The sequence below is a fragment of the Balaenoptera ricei genome, chromosome 7 (genome assembly GCF_028023285.1).
Source record: "Balaenoptera ricei isolate mBalRic1 chromosome 7, mBalRic1.hap2, whole genome shotgun sequence".
Lineage (NCBI taxonomy): Eukaryota > Metazoa > Chordata > Mammalia > Artiodactyla > Balaenopteridae > Balaenoptera > Balaenoptera ricei.
The window spans coordinates 118,835,692-118,861,416 of record NC_082645.1 but is presented as its reverse complement, the minus strand read 5'-3'; the positions used below and the strand labels follow the sequence as shown (position 1 = coordinate 118,861,416).

General features: G+C 52.0%; 1 protein-coding gene across 29 annotated transcripts in view; it reads right to left on the bottom strand.

The window, feature by feature from the left end:
• Nucleotides 1-24,682, bottom strand: part of LRRFIP1 (LRR binding FLII interacting protein 1) — a 147,429-nt gene extending 122,747 nt beyond the window's left edge. For all 29 annotated transcript variants that reach the window (XM_059929041.1, XM_059929048.1, XM_059929047.1 and 26 more), the window contains exon 1: nucleotides 24,522-24,682. In XM_059929041.1, the coding sequence (XP_059785024.1) occupies nucleotides 24,522-24,617 (96 nt within the window). In that variant the 5' untranslated portion in view covers nucleotides 24,618-24,682. The remainder of the gene's footprint in view (nucleotides 1-24,521) is intronic.
• Between the last annotated feature and the right edge of the window lie 1,043 nt (nucleotides 24,683-25,725).

The following is a 25,725-nucleotide window of genomic DNA, read 5'->3' as shown; positions in this document are numbered from 1 at the left end:
TGCTCTGGAGTTCCAAGCTCACGTCCAACTGCCTAGTTTACTTTCCCGTTGTATGTCAAATAGGATTTTCAGATGTTACATGTGCAAAAATCAACTTCTGACTCCCTGATTTCTCAGTCTTCCCCATCTCAGAAAGTGAAAGACCCATAGCTTTTTGGATGGGCAAGTTTGCAGTGGAAGGACCTGCACCCCACAGATCACTAAAAGCGGGACCACCACTGAGGAACTCCCAATGTGACACAACAGGAAGCACACAGTGCCACCTATGAGCGAAAGGTTCACCAGAATCTGGAGGAGCCCCTTGAGTTACGCTGCCCAATGCACCTCGCCACAGGTGCCTCCTGGGCAGGTGAGCTACCAAACAAGTGTGCCGCCAGTGCAAAATGCACTGGATTTCAAGGCTCAGTGCCTTAGAAAGAATGTAAATCTAGACTGTAGGACAGGCTAATGGTCGAGTGACTTGGTTTCTGAAAGAACATGGTGGGGAGAAGGGAGCTTCCATGGATTAAAAGATGCTTAGGGGAAGCCCTTGATGTTGGACTACGTGTAGATCCTGATTCGAAGAAACTAATTGTAAAATGATATTTTTGAGATAATAAAAACCATAAATTTTTACTATGTTTGGGTATTAGACGATACAATGAATTAATGTCAGTTTTTTTTGTTTTTTTTTTTAAATGTATTTATTTTTGGCTGTGTTGGGTCTTCGTTTCTGTGCGAGGGCTTTCTCTAGTTGTGGCAAGCGGGGGCTACTCTTCATCGCGGTGCGCGGGCCTCTCACTATCGTGGCCTCTCTTGTTGTGGAGCACAGGCTCCAGACGCGCAGACTCAGTAATTGTGGCTCACGGGCCCAGTTGCTCTGCGGCATGTGGGATCTTCCCAGACCAGGGCTCGAACCCGTGTCCCCTGCATTGGCAGGCAGATTCTCAACCACTGCGCCACCAGGGAAGCCCTAATGTCAGTTTTGCCATGTGTGAAAGCATTGTGGTTACATAAGAAAATGTTCCTGCTGTTAAGTTATGCATACTGACCTGTGTAAGAGTGAGGCAACACAGTATCTGGAATTTCTTATTATGAGCAAAGGAAAAGAGAAAAAGAGAGCCGGATGAAGCAAATACGGTGAAATCTTATTGAATCTAGATGATGGATGGATGGGTGCTCATTGTACTAGTCTCCCTAATTTGGGGTACGTTTGAAATTTTTTACATTAAAATTCATTTTTATAAACCTCCAACTTAAAGAGTGTGATACAACTTGTAGAAATGAACACCAATGTACCCCTTAGGGACCAGGAGTTAGCCTCTGGGTTCCCTGCATCAAAAATCCACACCCCAGAGGGACCCGGGAAGCATTTCAGAGGAACATTGGGGGAGAGCAGAGTTGTCAAGAGAGGTAACTAGGTCTTCCCCCCTAAAACTGACATGTACTCAACTCCCAGACTGGCTTCTGTCAGACCTCAGCATCCCTCTTCCGGTCGCTCAGGGCAAAACCCCTGGGTCTTCTTTTGGTGTCTCTTTTCCTCTCCTATCCCATGGCCAATCTGGGCTGCACAGGCATGTGGAATCCGACCACCTCTCACCACCCCCACTGCTCCTCTCTGGTCCAGCGACCATCACCTCTCACCCTGGGTCACTGCATCCAGCCTGGTCCCTGCTTCTGCCCTCACGTCCTCCTGTCTGCTCCTCATGCAGGGCTAGCCCTGCTCAGGCAGGTGATGGCCATGCACACAAGAGTCGGTTTGCAGGGTGTGCTCTGGGGTTCTGCGGTGCGCAAACTGCACGGCCATCCACGGTGGTCCTGCACGTGGCGCCATGAAGAATCCTCTTAAGACACAGGCCAGCGCGGGCCGTCTTCCACTGGAGCTGTCCAACAGCCACCCATCTCACGAGGAGAGAAAACTCAAGTCTCACGACGGCCTGGAAGGCCCCACAGGAGGTAGCTCCCAGCTGTCTCTCTCCCTGGGCGCACTGGGCTCAGTGCCACAGCCTCCCCGCTCAGGCCTGCTCTCAACCTGTGGCCTTCGCACCTGCTGTTCCCTCTACCTGGGATAGCGCCTTGTCAGGGAGCCCCCCCCCACCGATAAGCCATCATAAGGGCAACCCCATTTCCCTCCTTACACCTCTCCCCTTGCTTTTCTGCAAAGCCCTTTCAACCCCTGACATGTTGCAGAGCTGCCTGTTCAGAAGTTTATCTTTAGGGTTACAGGGTGTGGGGACTTTGCCTGAGCACTGCTGTGTCCGCAGCACAGAGGACGTGATCAGTAAAATCGGCCCAGTGGCCGGAGGGCTATTTGGAAGTGAGGTTGTTGAGATAAGCACCACAGCTTCTCCTTCTGTGGCCCCAGCACACTGTACCTGTAGGGGCTAGTCAAGACGTGTTTGTCAGGTCAGAGAAGGAGTGAATACCTGAGGCAACAGCGACATGAACAAAAAGACAACCCAGGGTTCATACCAGCCCCGTGGCTGTTCCACGGGGGGAGAAAGGAGACAGTGAACAGAGGAATAAATAAAATGAAAAGTAAAAAAATGTCAAGCTCCTTTGCAGTCTGCTATCAACAGTGGCCTGAAAAATACCATCTTCCTTTTGAAAATAAAATCTAAAAATACATGGAGAATGCCCTCAGGTTGACCTATAATTGCATCTATCATCACCGTGCTCTCAGCTGAGTACAGCTAATTAAATAGCGCTCATTCCGTGGGTGGGGAGAGAGGGACCTGGTCCGGGGCCGGGCTGTCTACCACCAGCTCTGAGCTAAGTGGGGGTCCCCAGTGGGGGCCATGGATGCTCCCAGACTGTGGCCCTGGCTCTCCCCTCCAGCTCCTGCAGAAGCCACGGGCCCGGCAGCCACGCCGCTGACCACGGAAGTGAGGCAACGGATGACAGCCTCCTCTCTGTTTTCAGCCCTGGCTGTTCTGAGAATCCCTTTGGGGCACCCAGAATGGCGGAACGGATGTATCTCACGGCAATGTGGTACCCAGAAGGGAGAAAGAGAAAACAATCCTGAAAAGATGTGAGTCTTTCAGGAATTTGAGAAAATGAGGGGAGAGGTAATAAACTGCTTGATTTCAGTGCTTTTTCCTTCCTTTCCATGGCAGCCTGCCATCACTTCCTGCTTGGAGGGGACCCTCTCCAGATAATTCCTCCCTGGGTCTACACAGCTGGGGTGGTGATGGGGGCACAGGTGGTTTCTAGGAAAAATGGTTTCAGTTGCTCATCACCAGAAAGCATGAGAGGTGAAGAAAAGTTGGAGTCATGTGACTTGTCCAAGTTCACAAAGCAAATATCCTGAGAGGCGAGATTAAACTTCAGGTCTTCTGAACTGAAGGTGTCTTTGTTTTTGTTTTTTTCGGCTGAGCCTGGTGGCATTGGGATCCTAGCTCCCCGACCAGGGACAGAACCCACGCCCCCTGCATTGGAAGCGCAGAGTCTTAACCACTGGACCGCCAGGGAAGTACCTGAAAGGTGTCTTTTATACCAGCCTGTGGTGGGCACTCTGGACACCGTTGGTGAGCTGCCACACGCTTTCAGAAAAGAAAATCCCTAAAGTAGGGAAAGAGGAGAATTATGGCATCAGGAAAGAGCCAGCAGGTGCCAGGAAGATGTGCCGGACAGTGGTGGCCGCTCCCAGGCTCTTGCAATCTTAAAACACAAGTGCCACGTGGGACATGCAGGAAAAGGTCAGGCTCAGGGCTTGCCTCCACCCACATGAAGTCATTCAAATGTAACTTTAACACGGGAACAAAATGAGGGTAATGTTAGAATCCAAACGAAGAAAGCAAAACAAAGCCAAAAGACCAGTGTCCTCAGATACTGCCTCAATTTGAGGTTGGGACGCTGCTGTAGTCAGGAGCAGCCCTCAGGGCTTCAGAATATCAAGGAAAAGAGTAAGTTCTTCCCCCAGGTTCTGGAACATTCAACAAGCAGAGGTGGCTTCTACATCAAGAGGAGTCTGAAAGGCAGTCTCGGCAGCAGCCCCGACTGCTCCTAGCAATTCCTGTGAAGGCTGAGAAGAGGCCAAGGCCCATCCCATCTCAGCGGAGACGCAGCCCAGGGCCGGGCCCCGGGGGCCCTCCCGCTAACTAAACGCGGGCTGAGGGCACTAGAAGCAGCTCCCCTCGTAGTGCTCCCAGGCGCTGTCTTAAGGGACAGAACATGCTCAGAACCAGGGCCCCACGCAGCCCCTGCCCCCCCCCCCAGCCACACACCCTGGGGGCGGCCCCACCTAAGGGGAGGGGCCCTCTCCTGTCCCAGCAGCGCACCTGTGGGGCGGGTCTTCCTTCCTTTCCTGCTTTGCACAGAGGCCGTTCCATCAGCCAGGGGAGCCGTTCAGCACGCTCCCTGCCGCCTGTGCCTGAAACATGTGCCACTTCAGGGCAGAGGTGTTAAGAGCCAGTGAACAAGTCGCTGTGGCCTCCGCCCACTGCTGTGATGACAGCAGAAGCCCTTGGGAAGGAAGTCACTATCGGGCAGTGTCCCTGCGAGGCCACAGTGAGCCCCTCAGACCTGCGATGGGCGTCTACTGTGGGCAGGAGAGAAACTTCTGTCGTTTCAGACCTCTCAGGCTTGGGGTTTTTGTTACCACATCAAAACCTAGCCTATCCTGATGACACAAGGGTTTCAAATATTAACACTAAAGAAAAGAGAATTCAATGTGAAAAAAAGTCAAACATGGAAAATACTAGTATACTATAACTGGGTAGGTTTACAATTAAGCTAATAACTGTTGAGAACCTTTATAAAATGAAGATTTCACCAAATGCATAAAGCAAAATGATGAGAAGTAAAGGAAAAACCAACAGATGGATAAGGCAAGTCATTTCTCCTTTCTACGACTGTCTCTTCACTTTTGATATGGGAATGATATTTCCAACCTTAGTCTGCTCGGGCTGCTATAATAAAAAGCCACATAAACGACTTAAACAACAGTTTAAACAACAGTTCTGGAGGCTACAAGTCCAAGATCAAGGTGCCAGCAAGCGTGGCTAATGGTGAGGGCTCTCCTCCTGGCTTGTGGACGGCCGCCCTCTCCAGTGTGCTCACGTGGCCTCTTCTTTGTGTGCACGTGGAGAGTGAGCTCTTCATACAAGGACACCAGTCCTATAGGCTCAGGGGCTCAGCTTTTTGGCCTCATTTAATCTTAATTACTTCCTTTGAGGCCTCATCTCCAAATACAGCTATACTGGGGATTAGGGCTTCAACATATGAATTTGGGGCAGGGGTTGGGGTGGGGACAGACATTCAGTCTATACATGGCCTATAGTGTCACCCTGAAGATCTAGTGAGTTAATCAAGGGGTATTAACCACTCAGTAAATGCTGCTACCACTCCCTCTGTTGTTGTTATTCTGATCTTACTACCAAGGGTGCCCGCAATGAGTAATCAATCTCAGGAAAAGAAAAAAAGAACCATATCACAGGATGAAGAACTAGGCCAGAGCTTAGGGAGAATGGCAATTTTGAACGCTCTCTAGAATCCAATGAACGCCGATTTGTGTGGATTTCACGTGACATTTTCTAGGGAAAGGTTTATAATTCTCTGCAATTTAGACATTTTGTCTTTAATAGTCTCGTCTGCATTTTTCTCTCTGATTTTTCTCACATTCTATGGCTCATTGTTATTTAAGATAATTTCTAAAAGACAGGTACTGTATTTTCCCTTCTTTCCACTAGACTTTTCCCCTCAAGTCTTTGCTCACTTTCACAGTAGAAAAGCAGGGAACAGGGCTTCCCTGGTGGCGCAGTGGTTGAGAATCTGCCTGCCAATGCAGGGGACACGGGTTCGAGCCCTGGTCTGGGAGGATCCCACATGCTGCGGAGCGGCTGGGCCCGTGAGCCACAACTACTGAGCCTGCGCGTCTGGAGCCTGTGCTCCGCAACAAGAGAGGCCGCGATAGTGAGAGGCCCGCGCACCGCGATGAACAGTGGCCCCCGCTTGCCACAACTAGAGAAAGCCCTCACACAGAAACGAAGAGCCAACACAGCCAAAAATAAATAAATGAATGAATAAATAAATAATTTAAAAAAAAAAAAAAGCAGGGAACAAAATTAGCAAAAAACATGTCCACTGAACCGCAGGTATTTAGGTTTAACTGCAAAATGAGCTTCAGCTGACTGAAGGTGATTGTTTTCCGTGTATAGATTTCTTTACAATGTCACATGTTCAAGAGCACTTCTAAGCCAGACTTGTGCTTTTAAAAACTGAGATCTCATCTCAAACTAGGCAATAAATGACTCGACTATGAAAAGTGACAGTGAGTTAAGATGAAAAAATCATTATTCTTTCTATTCGTCGTGTAAGACCTCCATTCAATAATGATCCACTCTTTAGTCTCCCCCTACCCCCTCCAAAAAAGAAAGAGAGAATTATCTTCCCAAGCATATCTCATCCCCACTGGGGAGGGAGCAAGGCCTCTCCCGGCTGCACCGCGAGAAAACTGGAAGATGGAGATGAAAACTGGAAAACGTCCCTTCTGGTGGAAGGTGGGAGAAGGGGGACCGGGTGTGGGGCAGGGAGGTGTCGGTGTATCCAGGCCACAGCAGTGACTGAGTAGAACACTCAAAGGGGCAGGAGACCCAGAGACCCACTCGGCCGGCGTCCGCACAGCGAGGAGAAGCAGAAAAGGCCGTAGGGTCTGGCCAGGAAGAGGCCGGGTCAGGTGCCACAACACACAGGGCTTTCCAATCCCTACTCTCAAGTTCACCGGATACACCAAATAACTCGCTTTTTGTATTCACACTTAAAAAAGAATGACGTACCCACCGATGAGCTTTAGGATGACCCAGGATGTCTGCATAGCCTCAAAGTATCGCTCTCCAAATCTGCTAATGACTGTGACGGTTTCAACCTAGGACCACACATTCTTTGATACCCCTCCCTCCAGGACGTGGAACAGAAGTCCCCTCCCCTGAGACGGACTGGATTTAGGGACTTGCTTCCTGAGGACAGAGCAGGGAAAGGGAAAACAGTAACTCTGCAGTGGAGGAACCTGGCAGACCTCACCTTAGGTCAGCGGTCAGGGTTGACGTCGTCAGGGATGTCATGCGGATATCATGTGCCCCTGATGTGATATGAGCAAAAGGGCACCTCCGAATTCTTCCCCAAATCCACAACCTCAGTCTAATCAGGCAAATCCAAACTGAGGAACATTCTACTGAATGCATAGCTGACACTCTTCAAAAGTGCCTGGAAACCATCACAGATTGGAAGAGGCAAAGGCAACACAATGACAAAATGCAATGTGGGATCCTGGAATGGATCCTGGAACAGAAAGAAGACTTTAGTCAAAAAACAACTGGGAAATCTGTACAAAGTCTGTAGTTCAGTAAACAAAAAATTGCTTAGAACAGGTTATGCCTTCTTTTAATGCTCAGTCTAGCTAAGCTTTCTGGTTTACAAGGCACATCTCCAACATTTAATCGTTTTAATTTCCATCTGCATGCCCAACCCGCCTCCGACATGTTACACCAGCATCACTCTCCTCCTAACGTTTTCAGTTCCTCCTGGTGTGTGCTAGGCTTTTTAGAACCACAGCACTTAGGTGAGGTTAAGGTCAGGCAAAGACAGCTATTTATTGCACCTGGCAGGGTATATGAATACACCTAAATTCCTCTAGTCCAAACCCTGCTCCCCAACAGGGAAACCGCACAGGAGAATGTTCTACAAACCTGCTCCAAGTTACTTCAGCCCCTCGTAGAGTGCCATCAACCTTAGCAGAGCTTCCCTGGACACAATGAATGTCTTTTTAGGGAGTGCAAGCTCGGGGCACTGGCAACGTGCAGTGGAACCCGATGGCCCACGTGCTGTCCAAAGGCCCACCACTAGGATCATTCAAAGATTATATCCAAGTGCCAACATCACAAAACAAGTCAATGGAGAAACATGAGGGGGAAAAGTCTAAAAAGGAGGAGTTGGAAGAGGGAACGATTGTAAGCATGGTCAGGAAAGGATTGAAAGTTCTGCTTTATTTCTCCTTCCAACTCCTATTACATGAACGGTGGATAAGGTCACTGACCAAATCAGCCAAGGTGGAGGTGGGGGGAATCAGAACGGACACTTCAGGAGTCAACACCTTGCCAGATTAGATCCTGCTAGCAACAGCTTTCTGGAAAATCTTCATTGCCACCCAAGCGACCATCAAAGATATTTAATAATCTTGTTCTAGTTTCAAAAGAATCTGTATTTTCAAATGTTACTGTGAAGTAGGGCTAACTCCACCCACCCATCCATCCATCCATTCATTCATCCATCCATCCATTCATTTGTTCACTCACTCACTCACCATTAACCCCAGTAACTGAGCATCTGCTGTGTGCCAGGAGGCTGACCCTCAGGGCTGGTGGCCACGGCCAGGCTCTTATGAGGAGGGGAGATGGAGGGGAGCCTGTGAGAGGGGGCAGCTCCTCAACAAGCAGGTTCACTCAGCCTGAAGGTTATGATAACATTCACATTTGTTACTGAAGCAAGTCATTGATTCCTCAGGCATTTGAGCAGGAAAAGGCCCTACTATTCTAATTGGGAATATTAGTGTAAAGGTCGTTCTTCACCTCTCTAATCAGACTCACTAATTGCATCATTGCATCGTTTTATCAAAGGCAGAGCTTCTCCAACTTTGGGGTGTATCAGAACCATCCAGACGGCTCTCAGGACAGACAGCGGGGCCCCACCCCAAGGCTCGGACTCAGTGGGCTGTGGGAGGGCCCAAGAAGCAGCACTGCTAACGGGTCCGAGGGGTGCGGATACTGCGTCTGGAGGCCACATTTTGAGAACCACTGATCCAAGGTACAATCAGCCACCCTCAATTCCAGCCCGGCGCGCTTCGTTCCCTCAGAGTAGGTTTGAATAACTTAACAGCTACTGTTTCAGAGAAGCTCTGTGGACGTTCTCGAGGGACCAGAACCCATCTGGGTGGCAGGCTGACCTGATTCCACCCCATGAGGACCAGTGGTCCTTGCTGGTTTCCTGGACAGGTAACTCAGCAAAATGCAAGAGCGGGCACAGAACCAAAGAGACACCACTTACTGCAAAGTCCAAGTAAAGGCTGAAGAGTCCAGGGCCCTCCTTTGTCCTTGAGAAAAGGCTTGATTCAGTAGCACTGTGTAAGTGACAGGACCCTGCGTGTGCAGAGAACAGGGGCTGCTCTCATATACGAGATGGGGTCTTCTAACACTTATTTCCCTCCTATACCATGCAGACTGCACACGGGGCCAGACCGTAGGGAATTAAGGCATAAAGAGATTTCAGTGAAGACTAGAAAAGGTTGGGGAGGACCCCCTTGCCGGCCCCTCTGAGGCCCCTCCCTGACGAGCCTGGGCTGGTGGGGACCTGCGGTCGTCATGGTGACGGCGACTCTAGTCCTTTTCCTCGTCACCTCCCCATGGACCTGAAAGGACCAGGAGCCTCGAAGGCCAGAGCAGGGCTGTGTGTGGACAGCTTCTGGGCCACGGGCTCCTGCATCTTTCCTCCACCCCTCTGCCTCCCATCTTTCCTGATGGACACGCCAGGCTCACAGGGCTCCCACCTCCAATTTTAGAAGAAAGCTACATCACCACCAACAGAGGCAGAGAGTGCTCTGCGTGAATAAAAACGCACGACCCTCGGGGCCAGTGGACACGCTGTGCCCAGTCCGGGAGCCAGAGTCCCAGAAACACCCAGTCCGGGCTGGAGACATCCAGGTGTTACGAATTTACTTCCAGCTTTTCTGACAAGGATACCACCGACTTACATTTGCAAAGCCCTTTAGGGCTTGTGTGCATTACCTCACATGTTTTCTCATCTGGGCCTCACGTGAACTCTGTGAGGCTGGCCGGTGGGTGTCACCCCTCCTTACAGTTAAGGAGGCCAAAGCTGAGCAAGACTTGGTCCCGGGCCCTCCCTCCATGGGCCCGCCTGCTCCGCCCCCCACCGCCCCGCCGCTTCCCCTGTCAGGCAGCCTGGGTCAGAGCCTGGAGCTGTGGACAGGAGCCAGGCCTTTGTCTCTCAGTCCAAATCTCACTTACGGTGGGTGGCAGGCAGGGGGCCGCTGTACACACCTGGTCTGTGGCCAGCATGATCCCCTACCTGGTTTCAGAGCGTGTGTGTGTGAGGAGATCTGGATGCCCCGATGAACGGCAGGGGCTCTCTGTCCTAAGCATCGCGTCTGGATCCCCTCACCTGGTCCTCCCAACCATGAATTATCACCCCACCTTACAGGTGGGGACACAGAGAGGCCATGTGGCTTGTCCGAGGTGGCAAAGCCAGTAAATGGTACCCTGGGGCCTCAGACCCAGGTCTTCTGTGCTGCACCTTTTCCGTCAGTTTCCTAAAGTTTTCCTTATATCTCTTATCTTGGGAACTAGGAGAAAATTGCATTTCACTGGTTTCCGTTTCCCACAGTGCTGTCCACCACACTAAAAGTATCGTACATGCCAAGAGGAACTAACACAGACCCGGCCTTGGTGGCAGAGTTCAGTGTGGTTTCTGGGTGGTGCTGGCCTCTCTCTGATGAATTCTGATGAAGTTACCAATATGAGGATAGAACAACGCTATCTCCTGACCTATTCTAGTAACTGATGAGGTCGTCAGGACTTGGAATGAGTTACCAATGAAACCCACTCCGTATAATTAAGGTAGTTTAAACTATTGATAATTGGAAGAAAAATACCACCTTCAAAGGCTTTCATTTTAATAAGAAGACATGAGTCACCACCAAACCGCAGAGAAATTCCCATTTATGCTTTGACTCACATTCATCCACCAGGAGGTCCTTGAGAGCCTCCCGTGTGCCAGGGGCAGGGTTCACTAGCAACTGGACCAGGCGCGGCCCCCAGAGAGCACACAGTCTGCCGGGGAGGAGAGAGCCGAGAGAAGCACATAGCAACCCAGCCGACAGGTGAGACAGGAGGAGCTGGGGACGCTGGGAAGGATGCATGTCTCAGGCCCGGGGTGGGAGACGGGCGGGCCTGGGCCTTCCCAGAGGAAGTGACCTCTGTGGGGAGGGAGGCCCAGACCTCGGCTGCTGATGGGCATATTCTCGTGAGTTCTCCCAACCACCACCGTCCTCATCCTACAGCTGAGGAACTGAAGCTTCAAGACAGCGAAGGACCCACGTCCCAGATCCAGTTGGCGGCAGAGCTGGGCCTGCTTATACATCTCTGGAAGAAATGAATCATCCACCACGGAACGCGGCCAGGGCCCGAGACAGGAAGCACGATGACCATCTAAACGATGCCCATGAAATCCTCCAACAGGTCAGGTATATCCTCACCCGACAGAATTCAAAATTTAAAAAGTTGAATACAGAACAGTATAAACAGAATTAATTATAACTGTACAATATATGATGTATATTATATGTTGTGCTTTTTACCTGTTACATTTTTCTATATTAAATCATATTTAAAAAGCAGGCTAGTATAGAACACAACGCTAAACTGCAAGGCAACTCCCCACTCTATCCTGTATTCAGGATAATTCATTATCTGCCTCATGCTGTTTAGGGAAAGTTGGAAAAGATGTTTAGGAAAGAAAAAATAGATTAAAATTGTGACACTAGGGGCTTCCCTGGTGGCGCAGTGGTTGAGAATCTGCCTGCCAATGCCGGGGACACGGGTTTGAGCCCTGGTCTGGGAAGATCCCACATGCTGCAGAGCAACTGGGCCCGTGAGCCACAACTACTGAGCCTGCGCGTCTGGAGCCTGTGCTCCACAACAAGAGAGGCTGCGACAGTGAGAGGCCCACGCACCGCGATGAAGAGTGGCCCCCGCTTGCCGCAACTAGAGAAAGCCCTCGCACAGAAACAAAGACCCAACACAGCCAAAAAAAAAAAAAAAAAATGTGACACTATTCACAAAACAAAAGTCTAAGTAAAAAAGATGTATTAAACTCAAAGGAATCCCAAAGCTGAATTTTCAAAGAATGAGAGGGATGCTGTATGTGTGCGTTTTCCTTCACAAACTGTACACAAAAACAGAAGCAGGAGGCTTCCCTGGCGGCTCAGTGGTTAAGACTCTGCCTGCCACTGCAGGGGACACGGGTTCAAGCCCTGGTCCGGGAAGATCCCACATGCCGCGAAGCCCGTGTGCCACAACTACTGAGCCTGCGCTCTAGAGCCCGCGAGCCACAACTACTGAGCCCGTGCGCCACAACTACTGAAGCCCGTGCGCCTAGAGCCCGTGGACCACAACAAAGAGTAGCCCCCGCTCGCCGCAACCAGAGAAAAGCCCACGTGCAGCAACGAAGACCCAACGCAGCCAAATATAAAATAAATAAAATAAAAAATAATAAATAAATAAAACCCCAGATGCGGGAGGTCTAAACGTCGGAGGGGAATATGATGGAACACAGAACATCAGTGTGGTTAACAGTCTCTTCCTGTCTCATCCCTGCAGCCTCAGCGGTGACTCACAGGCCTTCGGGCCAAGGGAATCCAGAGGGAACAGAGCCCCGGGATGGGGGAGGGCGTGGGGCGGGAGGGGGAGGTGGTGAGCCACTGGGACGGCTGATTTTTCTGGTTCTTTCCCTGGGAACAGGAAGAGCGGGGAGATGGAGGCTGCACAGGACTCTCTAAAGAGCAAAAGCCGCAGGAGATGCAGGTGTCCTGCTGAGCGCGAGCCGCAAAGACGCTGGCACGCAGCGCGGTCCTCACAGGGCCCAGGTCTGGTCATCTATTTTAACAAGTTCAGCTGCGAATGACAAAAGCAACATGCCTCTTAGGAGACACGGGCACAATTTGAACCCTATGGAATTGTGCTGGTCACTGGTCTCCGTGTTGCTCGACACCCAGCCCCCTTGTGATCCGGGGGGGCCTCTCCAGGGAGTCTGGAGTTTTCATGGGCTGCCAGCATGCCCCCAGCGGTGAGGCTGAAGTGGGGTCCTCCCTGTTCCTCCACCTGCAGCACACCTGGGATTGTGCACGAGCAGGTGATGCAGGTGGGTGCGCTGGGGTCATGCCCGGCCTCAGAGACCTCCTGGCTCTTAAAGAACAAGGTGGCAGCTTGGACCCCCACCTGTGGCTGTGGGGGGCTGCCCTGTCCCTGCCCTTTTGGGCACGTCAAGTCCACCAGAAGCATCATCCCAGGCCTGGCCACTTACTGGCCTGACGTTTCTCCCAAGCTGCTCCCCTTCTCCCAGGCGGTGGGCGTCCCTATGGAAATGCCACCCTCAGGGTTATAGGATGGCGGGGTCACAGGCGGATGTGCTTAGCTGAGTCCAGGCAGCGCCCGTCAGCGTCTCTCCTTCCTTGGTCTCTTGCTGAGTCCCCAGCATGAAGCTGGCAGGCAGTAGGAAGAGCCCATGGGCTGTGGGGACTGGATCCTAGCTGGCTCGGAAGGTCAAGCCTGTGGCCCCCCGACCTCTTGGCAGAGCTGGCTCTCGGCAGTGCTCACGGGGGGGCCACGTGAATGATGCCACCATGGCCCTGTTATCCCTGGAGCACGCCTGAGCCGTCGGCCTGGGGCCTTTCCTGGAGAGAAAGACAACACAGAACTGACACAGCCTGGTGGCCTGCGTCATCGCTCTGTGGTCCCAGCAGAATCGGGCCTGACGCTGGCCTGGCTGGCCTCGAGCACACCCATGATCGGGGGGAGACGGGTGTCTCCGACGGGCAGAAGGGAGCCATGAGGGCCCACAGGATGTCACGCAGAGGACCCCCTCTCACCAGCCCCCACCTTCATGCCGACCCATCTTCCGTAGGCCTGCCATTCAGGGTCCATTCCATCCCCCCACTTTTTAGCCTCTCCCCACGCTGCTCCCACGCCACCGTCAACTCAAGCGCCCTCTGGCACACAGCAAAGTGTAATCAAATTTGCAGCTGAAGTCCCATCTTCCTGAGTCTGCACAGCTTTTCCTAAAACAGCTCCACCATAGCCTTCCAGAGTACGCAGGCCCTTCCTACTAATTTCCGGGAGGGTTACGTGGGGAAGCGCCAAGGAGAATGTGGTTTGGTCAGCTGGTGCTTTTTGCCCTCCTGGGGAGCAGCCACTGACAAGAGTTGAGAGCAAAGGATCCAGGTTTCTGGAGATGAGGCGTGCAGTTCAGAGCTAAGGTACAAACCCAGTGGAGATGGGGAACGTACAACAAGGGTTCTCCATGGGGCCATTTTGCCCCCTGGGATGCTGTTAAATATCCCACTATGTACAGAAACCCCCCCGGCATCCGGCCCAATGTCAGTAATCCCGAGGCTGAGAAACCCCGACTTAAAAGTAAGAGGAAAAACCTGAGAAACTGGAACGAAGATTTGGAAGGCTGCGTGGCCACCACCTCATCCCAGCTCATGTGGCCATTTCATTCTGCAGCTGGCTCCAGGCATGGGTTAAAAATAGGCAGGTAACTTAGTAGCTTCTGAGAGGTCAGATAAGCCCAAAGATAAATGGTGCAGGACACGGCCTGGGTGAAATGGCCCGTTATCTGCAGGAAGGTAACCAGAGGCGCGACAGCAAGGCTTGGCTGCCTGACAATGAAGAAGCTCGAAAAATCTGATGGCATCTTAACTACTGGTTCTTCAGTTCAAGGCCAAGAAGCAAAACTACTGTTGAAAACAGAGGGTCCTTTCCATCTAAATGCCAAAGAATTGTAATAAGCTCTAACCTATAAGAAAGCCCACAGGGGTCTCACACTAAAGAATACTTATCTACTGAGTGTATTTAAAGCAGCAGCCGTTAGCACTTTTACTCTGAGTTCACTGAACCAGACCCAAGGGCCGCCTGTATCCTCCTGACACACAGGAGATTGTCTTTCCTGTATTTTACTCACAACTTTTGTACAGACTGCTCTCTTTTCTCTCCCCTTGACCCCCGCCTCTCATTCCAGCCCTCATCTTATGAAGGAAGGATTCACTCCTGCCTCTGCATCAGTAGTTCCTGAGGCACATCCTGGCCAGTCCAGCAGGACTGCTGTCCCTTGGTAGAGATGAAGGGAGAAAATAACTACCGTTGGGTTAGCACCTCCTAGGTACCCGGTAGATGCTCTGCATTTCCCAGCACGGCTCATTACTACAACCACCGGATAATGTTTTTCCTCTGCCACAGACAAAGGAAAGGAGGCTTGGATACGCTAACTTGCCTACAGACACATGACTTCAAAAGGCTGACTGTGCTTCTCCCACTGCCCCGCCCCTTCTCCCCACGCTGGACTGACTTGCGGCCTGTGGGACGCCAGCCCTCTCCACCTGCATTCCCATTTCACTCCTCTCCTATCATGAGACTCAATACCTTCTGCACTATAGAGCACACCTCTATGACAGCAAATTTCAACAAAGAATTAATCATTGCTCTAGAGCTGTGCTGTCCAATATGGCAGCCACCAACCATAGGTGGCTATTTAACTTTAAAGGAATTAAAATTAAGTACAATTTAAAATGCACTTTGTCAGCTGCACTAGCCACATTTCAAGTGCTCAATTACTACTCAGGGCTAGTGGCTGCCGTGACACACAGCACAGAGACAGAACATCTCCAGCAACACAGGAAGCCCTACTGGCCATCACTGCTCTGGATGATTTAAAAGTATATCTGTGTGATTTCAAGCAATATCTTAGGGCATCCAGGGTGGAGTCATATTAGTTGTTCAATCAACATGGAAATTCCATCTCTCCGAGTGTCAACTTGGAAAATGCCACATCTTCCCATGTGCCTAAGGGACATCACAAAAGAAGGTGAAAAGTAAAAAGCCATCAAGGGTAAGGGTGGAAAAGCTGATAAACTTATGTGAGGGAGGTTAAAAGCATAACGAGCAACTGTAGATCTCCTGGTTTCTTTATGCTGAAATATTATCATGACCATCGTGTGATTTTTCATTCACTCCCCCAAGCCAAGAAGTGGGTGGAAACATTGCAACATAATACGCCAGTGGAGGTTCTGGACGCTTCTGGCGCTTCCATACTTGCTGATCCAGGGGTTTACCCATTGCCAAGACCATATCACATTCTGCCTACCTAAACTCTCCAGGTATTTTGTATTTGTTTTATGGAAAGTATACCTCACATCTTAGAGAATTTTCCAAACAAATAAATGAATCATCCTTGATGCCTGAAGCTATGAAAATCTTATTTTTTTATAACTTTCTTTGTTTGCTCACCTAATTTGACATTGATTCCACTCTCAGTAAAAGAGCACTGTGATGCCTAGTTCTCTTGTTTGGGCTGTATGGACATTACATCTTCCTTGGTATGTCTCCGATTATTTTTCAAGTTTCTTCTCAATCCCTTCTACCCCCTTAATCAAAAACAAAACTCTATCTGTAGGTACCAAATTAGAGAGGCTTGGCTTGTTAGCATTAAGCAGGATTTCCTCCCAACACTGACCCTGGCCTTGAAGGCACTGGCCTTGAAGACAAGGGGGCTTGGATTCAAGTCCAGGCTGTGTGCCAGTGTCCTGAGGGACGACTTCACGTCTGGTGCCAACACTTCAGCCACCCCACTGCACCCCAGGTGGTGTCCTGGTCACATCTTGTGGCATCTCCCCTCCTGGCCTTTGCTCAAATTGTTCTCACAGTTTTTTAGTGCCTCATTATCACATCTGAATGGATCCAAGGATCACCACCCATCTGGGAAAGGCTCCAAGATGAAAGACAGAGGCCACAGCACACAAAGGACAAAAAGAAAGAGACCATAATGTAGGGAACAAAAGAAATTTTCAGGAAAAACCAGAAAACCAAAAATGAATATTCCTCAGAATGATAAGGTACTGCATTAGTGAATCAAAAAGGAGGCTATAAAAATGGAACAAAGACCCAAAACAAACAAACAAACAAACAAAAATCTTAGAAATTAAATACAGAACAGGTAAGTTTAGTAGAAGGAGTAGAAGATAAAGTTGAGTTATCACCCATAAAGTATCACCAAAAGACAAAAAGCTAGAAAATGAGGGGGAAAGGGAAGTTATTTCCAACAACAGGAGTTCCTTTAAAAGAGAACAGAGAAAATGGTGGGAAGGGGACAATTTTCAGAAAATTTTCAGAGTGTTTTAGGATATAAATTTCCAGATTGAATGAACCCAGTGAATGCTTAATAAGTGGAAAAATAAGATCTAGAATACTGAGGATCAAGAGAAGATCCTAAAAGCTCATAGAGTGTAAAAACTGATATTACACAACATACTGAAAATACATAAGGCATCAAATTCTCAAAGCAATTCTGAAAGCTAGAATAAAATGGAAAAAAGTCTTCAAAACTGTGGTAGAAAATAGTTTGTTAATTATACTTTTTGATATTTATTATTTTATTTTATCAAATAGGTAACACCGTCGCATGGTTCAAATATCGAAAGAGTATGAAAAGTTACACTTAACAAATCTGTTTCCACTTACATCTCCACGTTTCTTTTACTATACTTTCTGCCAGTGTTTCTTTCTGTAAATGCAGGCAAATGACAGCTTTTCTCACATAAGGGACAGCATGCTATCTACACTTTCCGCACATTGCTTTTTTTAGTTAACAGTACATGCTGGAAATCATTTCAAAGAATACATAGAAATCTCTGTCATTCTTTGGAAAATTATTTTTAACCTAGAACTCTATACTCAGACAAACTATCAAGTGTTAAGGTAGAATAAAGACATTTTCAGACATGCAAGCACTTAGAAAAGGCATTCTCTCTCAGAAAGCTACTGAAGGATGTGCTCCAGCAAAATGAGTTAGTACGGATCCAGCAGCAACAACAACAAAGGAGTGGCAAAAGGAGTTCTCAGAATGGCGGCAAAGGGAACGGCCGCTGAAGCAAATCCTGAGAGCGCTCAGAGCAGACTGGGTCTAGAGGACAGAGGTCTCCGGGGGTAGATTTCCAGGAGGGAATAAAATGGAACTGACAGATTTGTTTAATCACATAGAAAATAATATTGTGAGGGGTTCTATTGAAAAGTTTGTGAGGAATTAGGTATGATAGGTATTCAGAGAGATGAGCAGTTGGGAAGAAAAAAAAAGAAAGAATTAACCCCAGAAAAAGTAGAAAGTTGTGCAAGGAAAAATGTTATAGTATACTACTTGGCTCTGCAGTTAACACTATCATGTTACACCATCATCACCACTAGTGTTTACTGAGCATGTGTCAGTCATCATTCTGAGGTCTTTTCATGGAATACCTCATTTACCCGTATAACCACCTTGTGAGAAGTGTACTGTTGAAATTTTCCCATCTTACATACGAGGGAACGGAAGCACGAAGTGGTTAAGTGTCTTGCCCTAGGTCATGGAATAAGTGGAAGGATCAGGAACTGAACCCAGGAAACCTGACTCTAGCACCCATACTCTTAACCAGCCTATTGTTCTGCCAATGACCATTTATCTAACCTAAAAGTACAATGTAACTATGGTGTGAAGATAAGGAGAAAGAAAGGTGGGGAGAGGACCTGAGCTAGACCTACAGATCCCAAGTCCTCATCCTCAAAGCAGGGGGCCAGCAGATAGTACCTAAATTGAAAAATCAATAAATAGTGCATATGCATATTATTTACAAACATGGAGCTACTTACCAGATCATTTAGGGTCTTGTAAGGCCATTAAGAGCTTGGCTTTTACTGAGGGATATGAAAAGCCATTATGACACGATCTGACATATTTTAAAAGGACCACAAGCTGCTGTGTGGAGAATGGCCTGGAGTACGGGACCAGGGTGAAAACATATATTACTTTAATTCAGGGGCTTCCCTGGTGGCGCAGTGGTTGAGAGTCTGCCTGCCAATGCAGGGGACGCGGGTTCGAGCCCTGGTCTGGGAAGATCCCACATGCCGCGGAGCGACTAGGCCCGTGAGCCACAACTACTGAGCCTGCGCATCTGGAGCCTGTGCTCTGCAACAAGAGAGGCCGCGATAGTGAGAGGGCCGCGCACCGCGATGAAGAGTGGCCCCTGCTTGCCGCAACTAGAGAAAGCTCTCGCACAGAAACGAAGACCCAACACAGCCATAAATAAATAAATAAATAAATAAATTCAATAAAAATTAAGTTTTAAAGATGAAAGGATGACAAAAAGAAGAGGAGAGACACAGTAAGGCAGAGAAGAATATGGGACTCTCCCATGAAATGTTATGCCCGATGGCTCAGAGGTCAGTTGGGGATGACAGTCCCCGAGATGGGAAGCAAGTCAGCTTGACTTCAGGGCACCACCTGGAGTAGAGTCTTGGCTACAGCCAAGACACTGATCCCAGGAAACAGCCTGGACGACGAACTGGCACCTCTTACTTAGCAGATGACCTTAGCATCTTGGATCCTTTTTCTCTATGTCAAATAGAGATACTCTCAACTTTTCTGATGGGATATCATATAACTACGGGGGTGAAGTTTTTGGGAGTACCGGCACACCTTAGGCCTTAAAAGCAACCTCAGTCCCCATCTCTCCCCTTTCCCCTCCTGAACCCTGACAAGGCTCACAGGTAACAGGCTCCACTAGAATCCAGGTCCTCTGACTTCCTTTCTACCGAGCGGACTCTTCAGGTCCTCCACGTGCATGCACAGTCCTGACTCCTGAACCCATGCGTCACTAAAGATTCTCCCAGAAAAGGGGGAGGGAGACAGCTGGCCCTATGACAGAAATAGCTGTGGGGTGGGGCCCACAAGCCATCGGGGGCCGGTGGGACTGTCCACCCCTGAGTTTCCAATTCCAACTCCATCCAGAACCATCTTGTCGGCAATCACGGAAACAGCCCAAGGTCACAGGCATGGTGCTTGCCATTACCCGGACAGCTCAGACTGTGATAAAAATCCGCCTGGAACGCTTGTCTTGTCACATTCCTAGTGCTTGTTATTGATCCACCAAGATGTGTGTGGCTGTCTAGGAAGATCAGCTAGGCAAGGGCCCGGTAGTTGTGTTAGAGTCTAGGGCAGGGTGGTGTGTGCAGTGCCAGGTGCTGAATGCCCCTCACCTGTTCCCGACCTGGAAGGTGGGGCCCTGATACCACCCCCAGTCCCAAACCACTGGCCACGCCGGATCTCACCCTCCGGTCAGTGTCCGACAGGTTTGCATCCATCAGCCAGCCTCAGAAAAGCAAATTCACTGGGAAAAAAGGTATGAAGGTGATGGTTCAAATGAAGTGAAACTGGCTGCAGCAACAAGCCTGTGTTGTAAACGCCGGCGTGATCTCACCTGAGGTCAGGGGCTGCACCAGGGTACCAGCAGCGTGTGTCACACCAGCTGGGCACCCTCCCAGACTGCGTGACCCCAGAGGGGCCAGACCTGCTGAGAGCCGGACGAAGGTGAAGCGGAGGCCCAAACTGAACCAGATTTCCAGGCCACTCTGCAAAAGGGCTTGTGCACCCAACCCTCAGACTGGCCCTCGAATGGCCTTGAGGCTTGAGGAGAAAAAGAGTCAGGGTCTCTCAAGACAGGGTGATCTGTGGGCACTATTTGGGAAGGATGGGAGGTGGGGGCACAGCAAATGAAAGGGGGCTTTAGGATTAGAATGTCCTTTATTCATGGGACCACCCAGAATGAGACATGGAGACTGTCCTAAGTTGGGGTGCCCAGAAGCAGAGCCTGAGGCAGGGATTTGGATGTGAGTGATCTACCAGGGAGCATGGCCAGCAGAGGGGTGTGAGGGGGCAGATGGGGCAGGGAAGGAGGTGGACTCAGTCTGCCCTCGGGCCCTCCCACGGGGAGCCCTGGAGTGTGAACTGCACCACAGAGTCGGTTCCACTGGGAGGCAAGTGGGCTGGGGGTGGAGCTTTTTGTGTCCTCACATCCCGGGGTCAATCGCTGTGGGCTGCCCCTGGGGTGGGAGGTCTTACCCCCTCCCCTGCAAAGTGACACCCCCCCCCAGTGGCCATGGGCACTTCTCTAGTGAAGGGGGGCCATGAGCCCAGAACAGCCACACTCACAGGCCAGGGGTCGACACCCTCCAACAGGGGGGATCTGGGAGGTGCACCAGCGCCCCCCGGGGGGATCATGGGCCCAGAGGGCAGCGTCCCAGTGTGACCACCTAGGAGAGGAGGCCATGGGACACAGTCATGGGGGAGGTCTCCGTGTTGTGAGCGAGGAAGGGAAACCGACCAGCGTTCACGGCCGCAGAGAGGATGCTAGGCTCGCCGCGAGGACCGTCTAACGCCGCCTGCACAGCTTGCACAGCCGACTTCCTTTGTCCTGGAAAGGCCGTCTCCACCGGAGAGGAATACTTTGAATTGCCTCGGTCATTGTGAGAGCAAGGTCATTTCACTCAGCAGCGGAGCGCTGAATGAGAGGTTTGGCATGCTACCAAAAATCATTAGCAGAGTGTTCAAGGCGGTGGCAGAGAAAGACATACCTGCTTTCACAACACCTCTCCCTGGGATGTGAGAAACGCTGCGTGAGCTTTGCAAAGTGCTTACTGGACCTTCTTCCTGAAAACATCTTGCCTGAATCCCGCCTCAGACAAGACAGTGAGAAACAAGCTACTCGCGCTAACGCAGCTGCAGTGTTTTAAAGTTACAACTCCATTTACTATAAACTTGCCTGGAGTGAAACCATAAACTAACTGCAGGAATATAAATGCAGCGCTTCCACTGGGTTCCTGCTTCCCGCTCCCGCCCAGAGAGTCCAAAGCCCTCAGCAGGGAAGCCAGCTCTCCAGCAGGGCCCTGCCTCGGCCGCTCCGGGCTCCCCGCCCCATACTCCATCACCTCTGCCTGGAACTCTCCACTTATCCTCTGAGTGCACATTCCCGGGGGCCTGACCCGAGTCCACCCCACCCCCTGCCACTTTCTAAAGGCCTCCTGGTTTTCGTCCAGGCCCCCATACCCCCCCAAGTGCTTCGGGGGAGGCCAACTCCCCCCATTTCCAGGATGGGCCTGACTGATCACAGGGTAAACCCCCCCTGCCCCACTGCCACGCCGCTGAGGCCACCGTCCTGGTCACAGAGCTTGGCTCAGGGGTGGCCTGGGAGACGCTTCTAGCTCTCCGGACAGAGCCACCGGAAGAGACGGGGTGTGGGCTCAGGCGGGGCAGCCTGGGAACGCGGCAGCCAGTCTGCCGAAAGCAAGGCGGCCCGAGGATGAGGCCACCCGCAGAGGACGGCCCAGCCGAGCCAGCTACAGAGGAGCCATGGAGAAAAGGGGCCACCGCGCTGGTGAGGCTGTCCGAGAGTCCGTCCTCCAGCCAAATCATTTCCCTCGTGGAGGCCAGTCCAGGTCAGGGTTTCTGTCACTTCAAGACTAACTCAAAATGCCACTTCCCCCGGGGGGCCTCCTCTGATTGCCTTTCTTAGTCCCGTCAATAAATTGTAACTCTCTCATTTCGAAACCTTCAGGGAACAATATCCTTTAAATCTCAGATCTCTTCCTGTCTTCTATTTTTGTTATTGATCTATGTCAGACCCCAACTCCTGGAGGGCGGATGCTCTTCAGGTCCATCCCTGAATCCCAGTCTCCCTAGGACGGGGCTTCGGAGAGCATGTATCTGCGGAATCAACGAGCAAACACGAAAGCACGCAACTTAAGACGATTTTGTTAATTTTTATAAGAACTCTCGAGAACTTCATGGTGAATAGATATTTGCCATTTGAATAGTGATTCTAAGTTTCTCAGTTGGGAAATAGAATTCAATTTGTAGTAAAACATAAAGTGTTGCACCAGCTCCTTCCAACACTACAGATACGTGCCATTCAGCACTTGGAACGACTACATCTATGGTTGGTTTTATTGGGAGGATGTGTGTGTGAATAGCCCTCGCATTTAGCTACTCACTTTATGTCTGCTACTCACTTTCCTTAATCCTGACAGCCTCGGGGGACTTCTTCCCCATTTTCGAGGTGAGAAAATGGAGGCTGGGAGGGGGCTGAGTAGGATTGCACAGCTCGCGAGGAGCTCTGTATAGTTTCGAGCCCAGGTCTGATGCCCACGTCTGAATTTGTCACCGCCAACTGCATCCCCTGGCTGGGAGGCAAGACTGCGGGTTCCCAGTTACTCAGGACCTCAAGGCTGTCCACCCAGGAGCAGCCCCTGGCCTTCCTTTTCCGTCTGTTTTTATAAAATCCAGCAGATACGAGGTGGACTTAGGGAACCCTCATTCTCCTTCCTTTGACCATAACCACTGCCAGAAAGACAAGACTCACGGATCGTGTCACCTCAGGCCTCCCAGAGAACACCTGTTTGGTTTTATGTTTAACTACATACTTAAAGGACCGTCTTCACAGGGGGTGGGGATTATGTTCAAGCTACTACATTTAGCAAATGCCTATATTTAGCCAAATGTACTGTAAGTGCCTTGTACCTCTTTTGTTTTTCAGGCAATGCAACAGAGACTTAGGAGCACCTACTATGTGCCTGGCTCTGTGTTGAGCTCTGGGGATACGAAAGTAAGACATTGCCTGCCTGGTGGTCACCTTCTATGGGGGACAGACCAGTGAACAAATAATGCAGAGGCCACGTGACTACCACAGCAGGCGTAGGGAGTGAGAGCTAGTGGAATCCGAGTGAAGGCAGGGAGACTTCTGCCCCAGGGTGATGTAGGAGGTCTCACAGAGGACACAAATCTACCGTGGGCTTTAAGGGATGAATAGGAGTTTTCCTGGAAAGCCTTTCTCTTCGCATAGGGAGAAAAACAAAAGTGTTCATTCATTCAGTAGTCAACAAATACTGTGACAGCCATGTGTCCATAAAAGCAAAATCACCTAAGAACTGGTTACAAAGTAGACCTCCATAAATAGCTGACTGAGGCAACCAGACGCCTCAGCCTAAATCGCCTGGAAGTTTTCCCAGGTGATAATAATGACATGCAGACAAACTCCATCGCACTCCAACACCTGGAGGAGAGGGCATCAGGAAGGTGGCACTGCCTCTGCATATACGTTCTCTATAGTTAGCACACTGGGTACACAATTCAAAAGGTACAAAAGGGTGTACTGTAAGAAAACAAGCTTGTCCACTGTGGGCCCAAGGAATCACGCCCCTTCCCAGGGAAGCCGCCGCCGCCAATCTGCTGGGCATCTTTGCCAACGTCACCGTTTGTTTAACCTGAAGGCTGAATCCTTGTGGGAGAAAAAGGCACTTGTACAGCTACGCGGGCGGTGCACCTTTTGTTCGCCACACTTCAAGTTCATCACGGACCACCATGACCACCATAATAAACTCTGCCCGGGAAACTTTGAGGAGAACCTCTCGGCGTGCCTGAACCCGTCTGCACGCTCGGTCCAGAAACAAGATTCACGGGGACCCCGGTTCGTGCCCAAGCTGCACCTCGTGTGTCAATCGAGACGACAACTGGTTATCGACAGGAGCGGGTCATTTCGCCAGGGCCATGTGGCCTCCGGGGACTGTCTTCGGGCCTCCAGGGTCGGGCCTACATCACCCTCACCATGCGGCGCAACAGAGCGGGGCGCTCGCTCGCCCCCCACCCGGCCGGCCCGGGGCCACCTTGCGCGGGGCGGGGGGGGGGGGCGGCGGCCAAAGGGAGCTGGCGACATGGGGGGAGGGGTCGGTGCCGCCGGCCTGTCCCCGCAGCGGAGGACCGGCGCCCGGCCCACCGAGGTCCCGGCCTGGCCCGCGCCCCGTCCGCGGCGCCGGCGGAGCGACGGACAGCGGACGCAAGGACGCCTGACAGCTCCGGCGGCGCCCCCAGCGCCCGCGCCCCGGCCCGGCCGCGCCGCTCACCTCGCGCGCGATCTGGTTCAGCGCGTCGTCCTCCGCCGTCAGCCGCTCGCGGTTGGGGAGCCGCTTGCGCCCCGAGCCCTGGGTGCCCATGTCCATCGGCCGCGTCGCCCGCTGCGCCGCGGGACCGTGGCTCCCGCCGCCCACGCCCCTCTCGGTCCGGCCCGGCCCCGCCCCGCCCCTCCCTCCGCCGCGGCGTCATGGCGTCAGCGGGCCGGGGACGCGGGGACGCGGGGACGCGGGGACGCGGGGGACAGGGGCTGGGGGCGCCGGTGGGAGGAGCACGGGAGCTCGGGCGCCGGGGACGCGGGGACGCGGGGACGCGCTGAGAGGGGACCGGGGAGCCGGGTGCGCTGGGACTCCGGGGACGCGGGGACGCGGGGACGCGGGGGACAGGGGCTGGGGGCGCCGGTGGGAGGAGCACGGGAACTCGGGCGCCGGGGGCCGCAGGGACGCGGGGACGCGCCGGAGAGGGGACCGGGGAGCCGGGTGCGCTGGGACTACGGGGGCCAGGGACGCGGGCGCTGGGCGCTGGGGGCGCGGGGACGCCGGGGGACCGTGAGCATGCAGATGGCGGGAGGTTTGGGATGGCTGGGGGTCGGGGGCGCGGGGACGCGTGGGGCGAGGACACTGGGAGTGCCGGTGGAAACTGGGGCTGGGGGCGCGAGGTCACGCCGGAGCGGCGGGACACGGGGACCAGGACGCCGGCGACCCGCGGGGACGACAAGGGCTGGGGATGCGAGTGGGGAGCGGGGACGGGGGTGCGGGGACGCTGGGGCACAGTGAGCGTGGAAACGGCAGCGGACTTGGCATGGCTGGGGGTCGGGGGCGCGTGGGCGCAGGGGACGGGGTGATGAAGGCTTGGGGTGCCGGTGGGGACAGGGGGCAAGGGACCACGGAGGGTTCGGAGGCGGGAGGGGCGGGAGGCTGGAGCTCGAGATGCCTGGAGGGGTCTGGGCCGGCGGGGCGGGGGACACTGGAGGGTGGACGCCCCTGGTAATCGTGGGCTGACCTCACCAGGGCAGCGGTCACTTCATCGGGGGCGCTGGAGGGCTCGCAGGGAGGGACGGGGCTGCAGAGAGGGGTTTGCACCCAGGGGTGGGTGCAGGGACGTGGTTCAAACCTGCGCCCCAGGTGAAGTGGGGTCTGGCCTCACAGATGGGTGAAAGCTGGGTTCTAGGGTCAGGCTCAGGGGAGGTCAGATCCT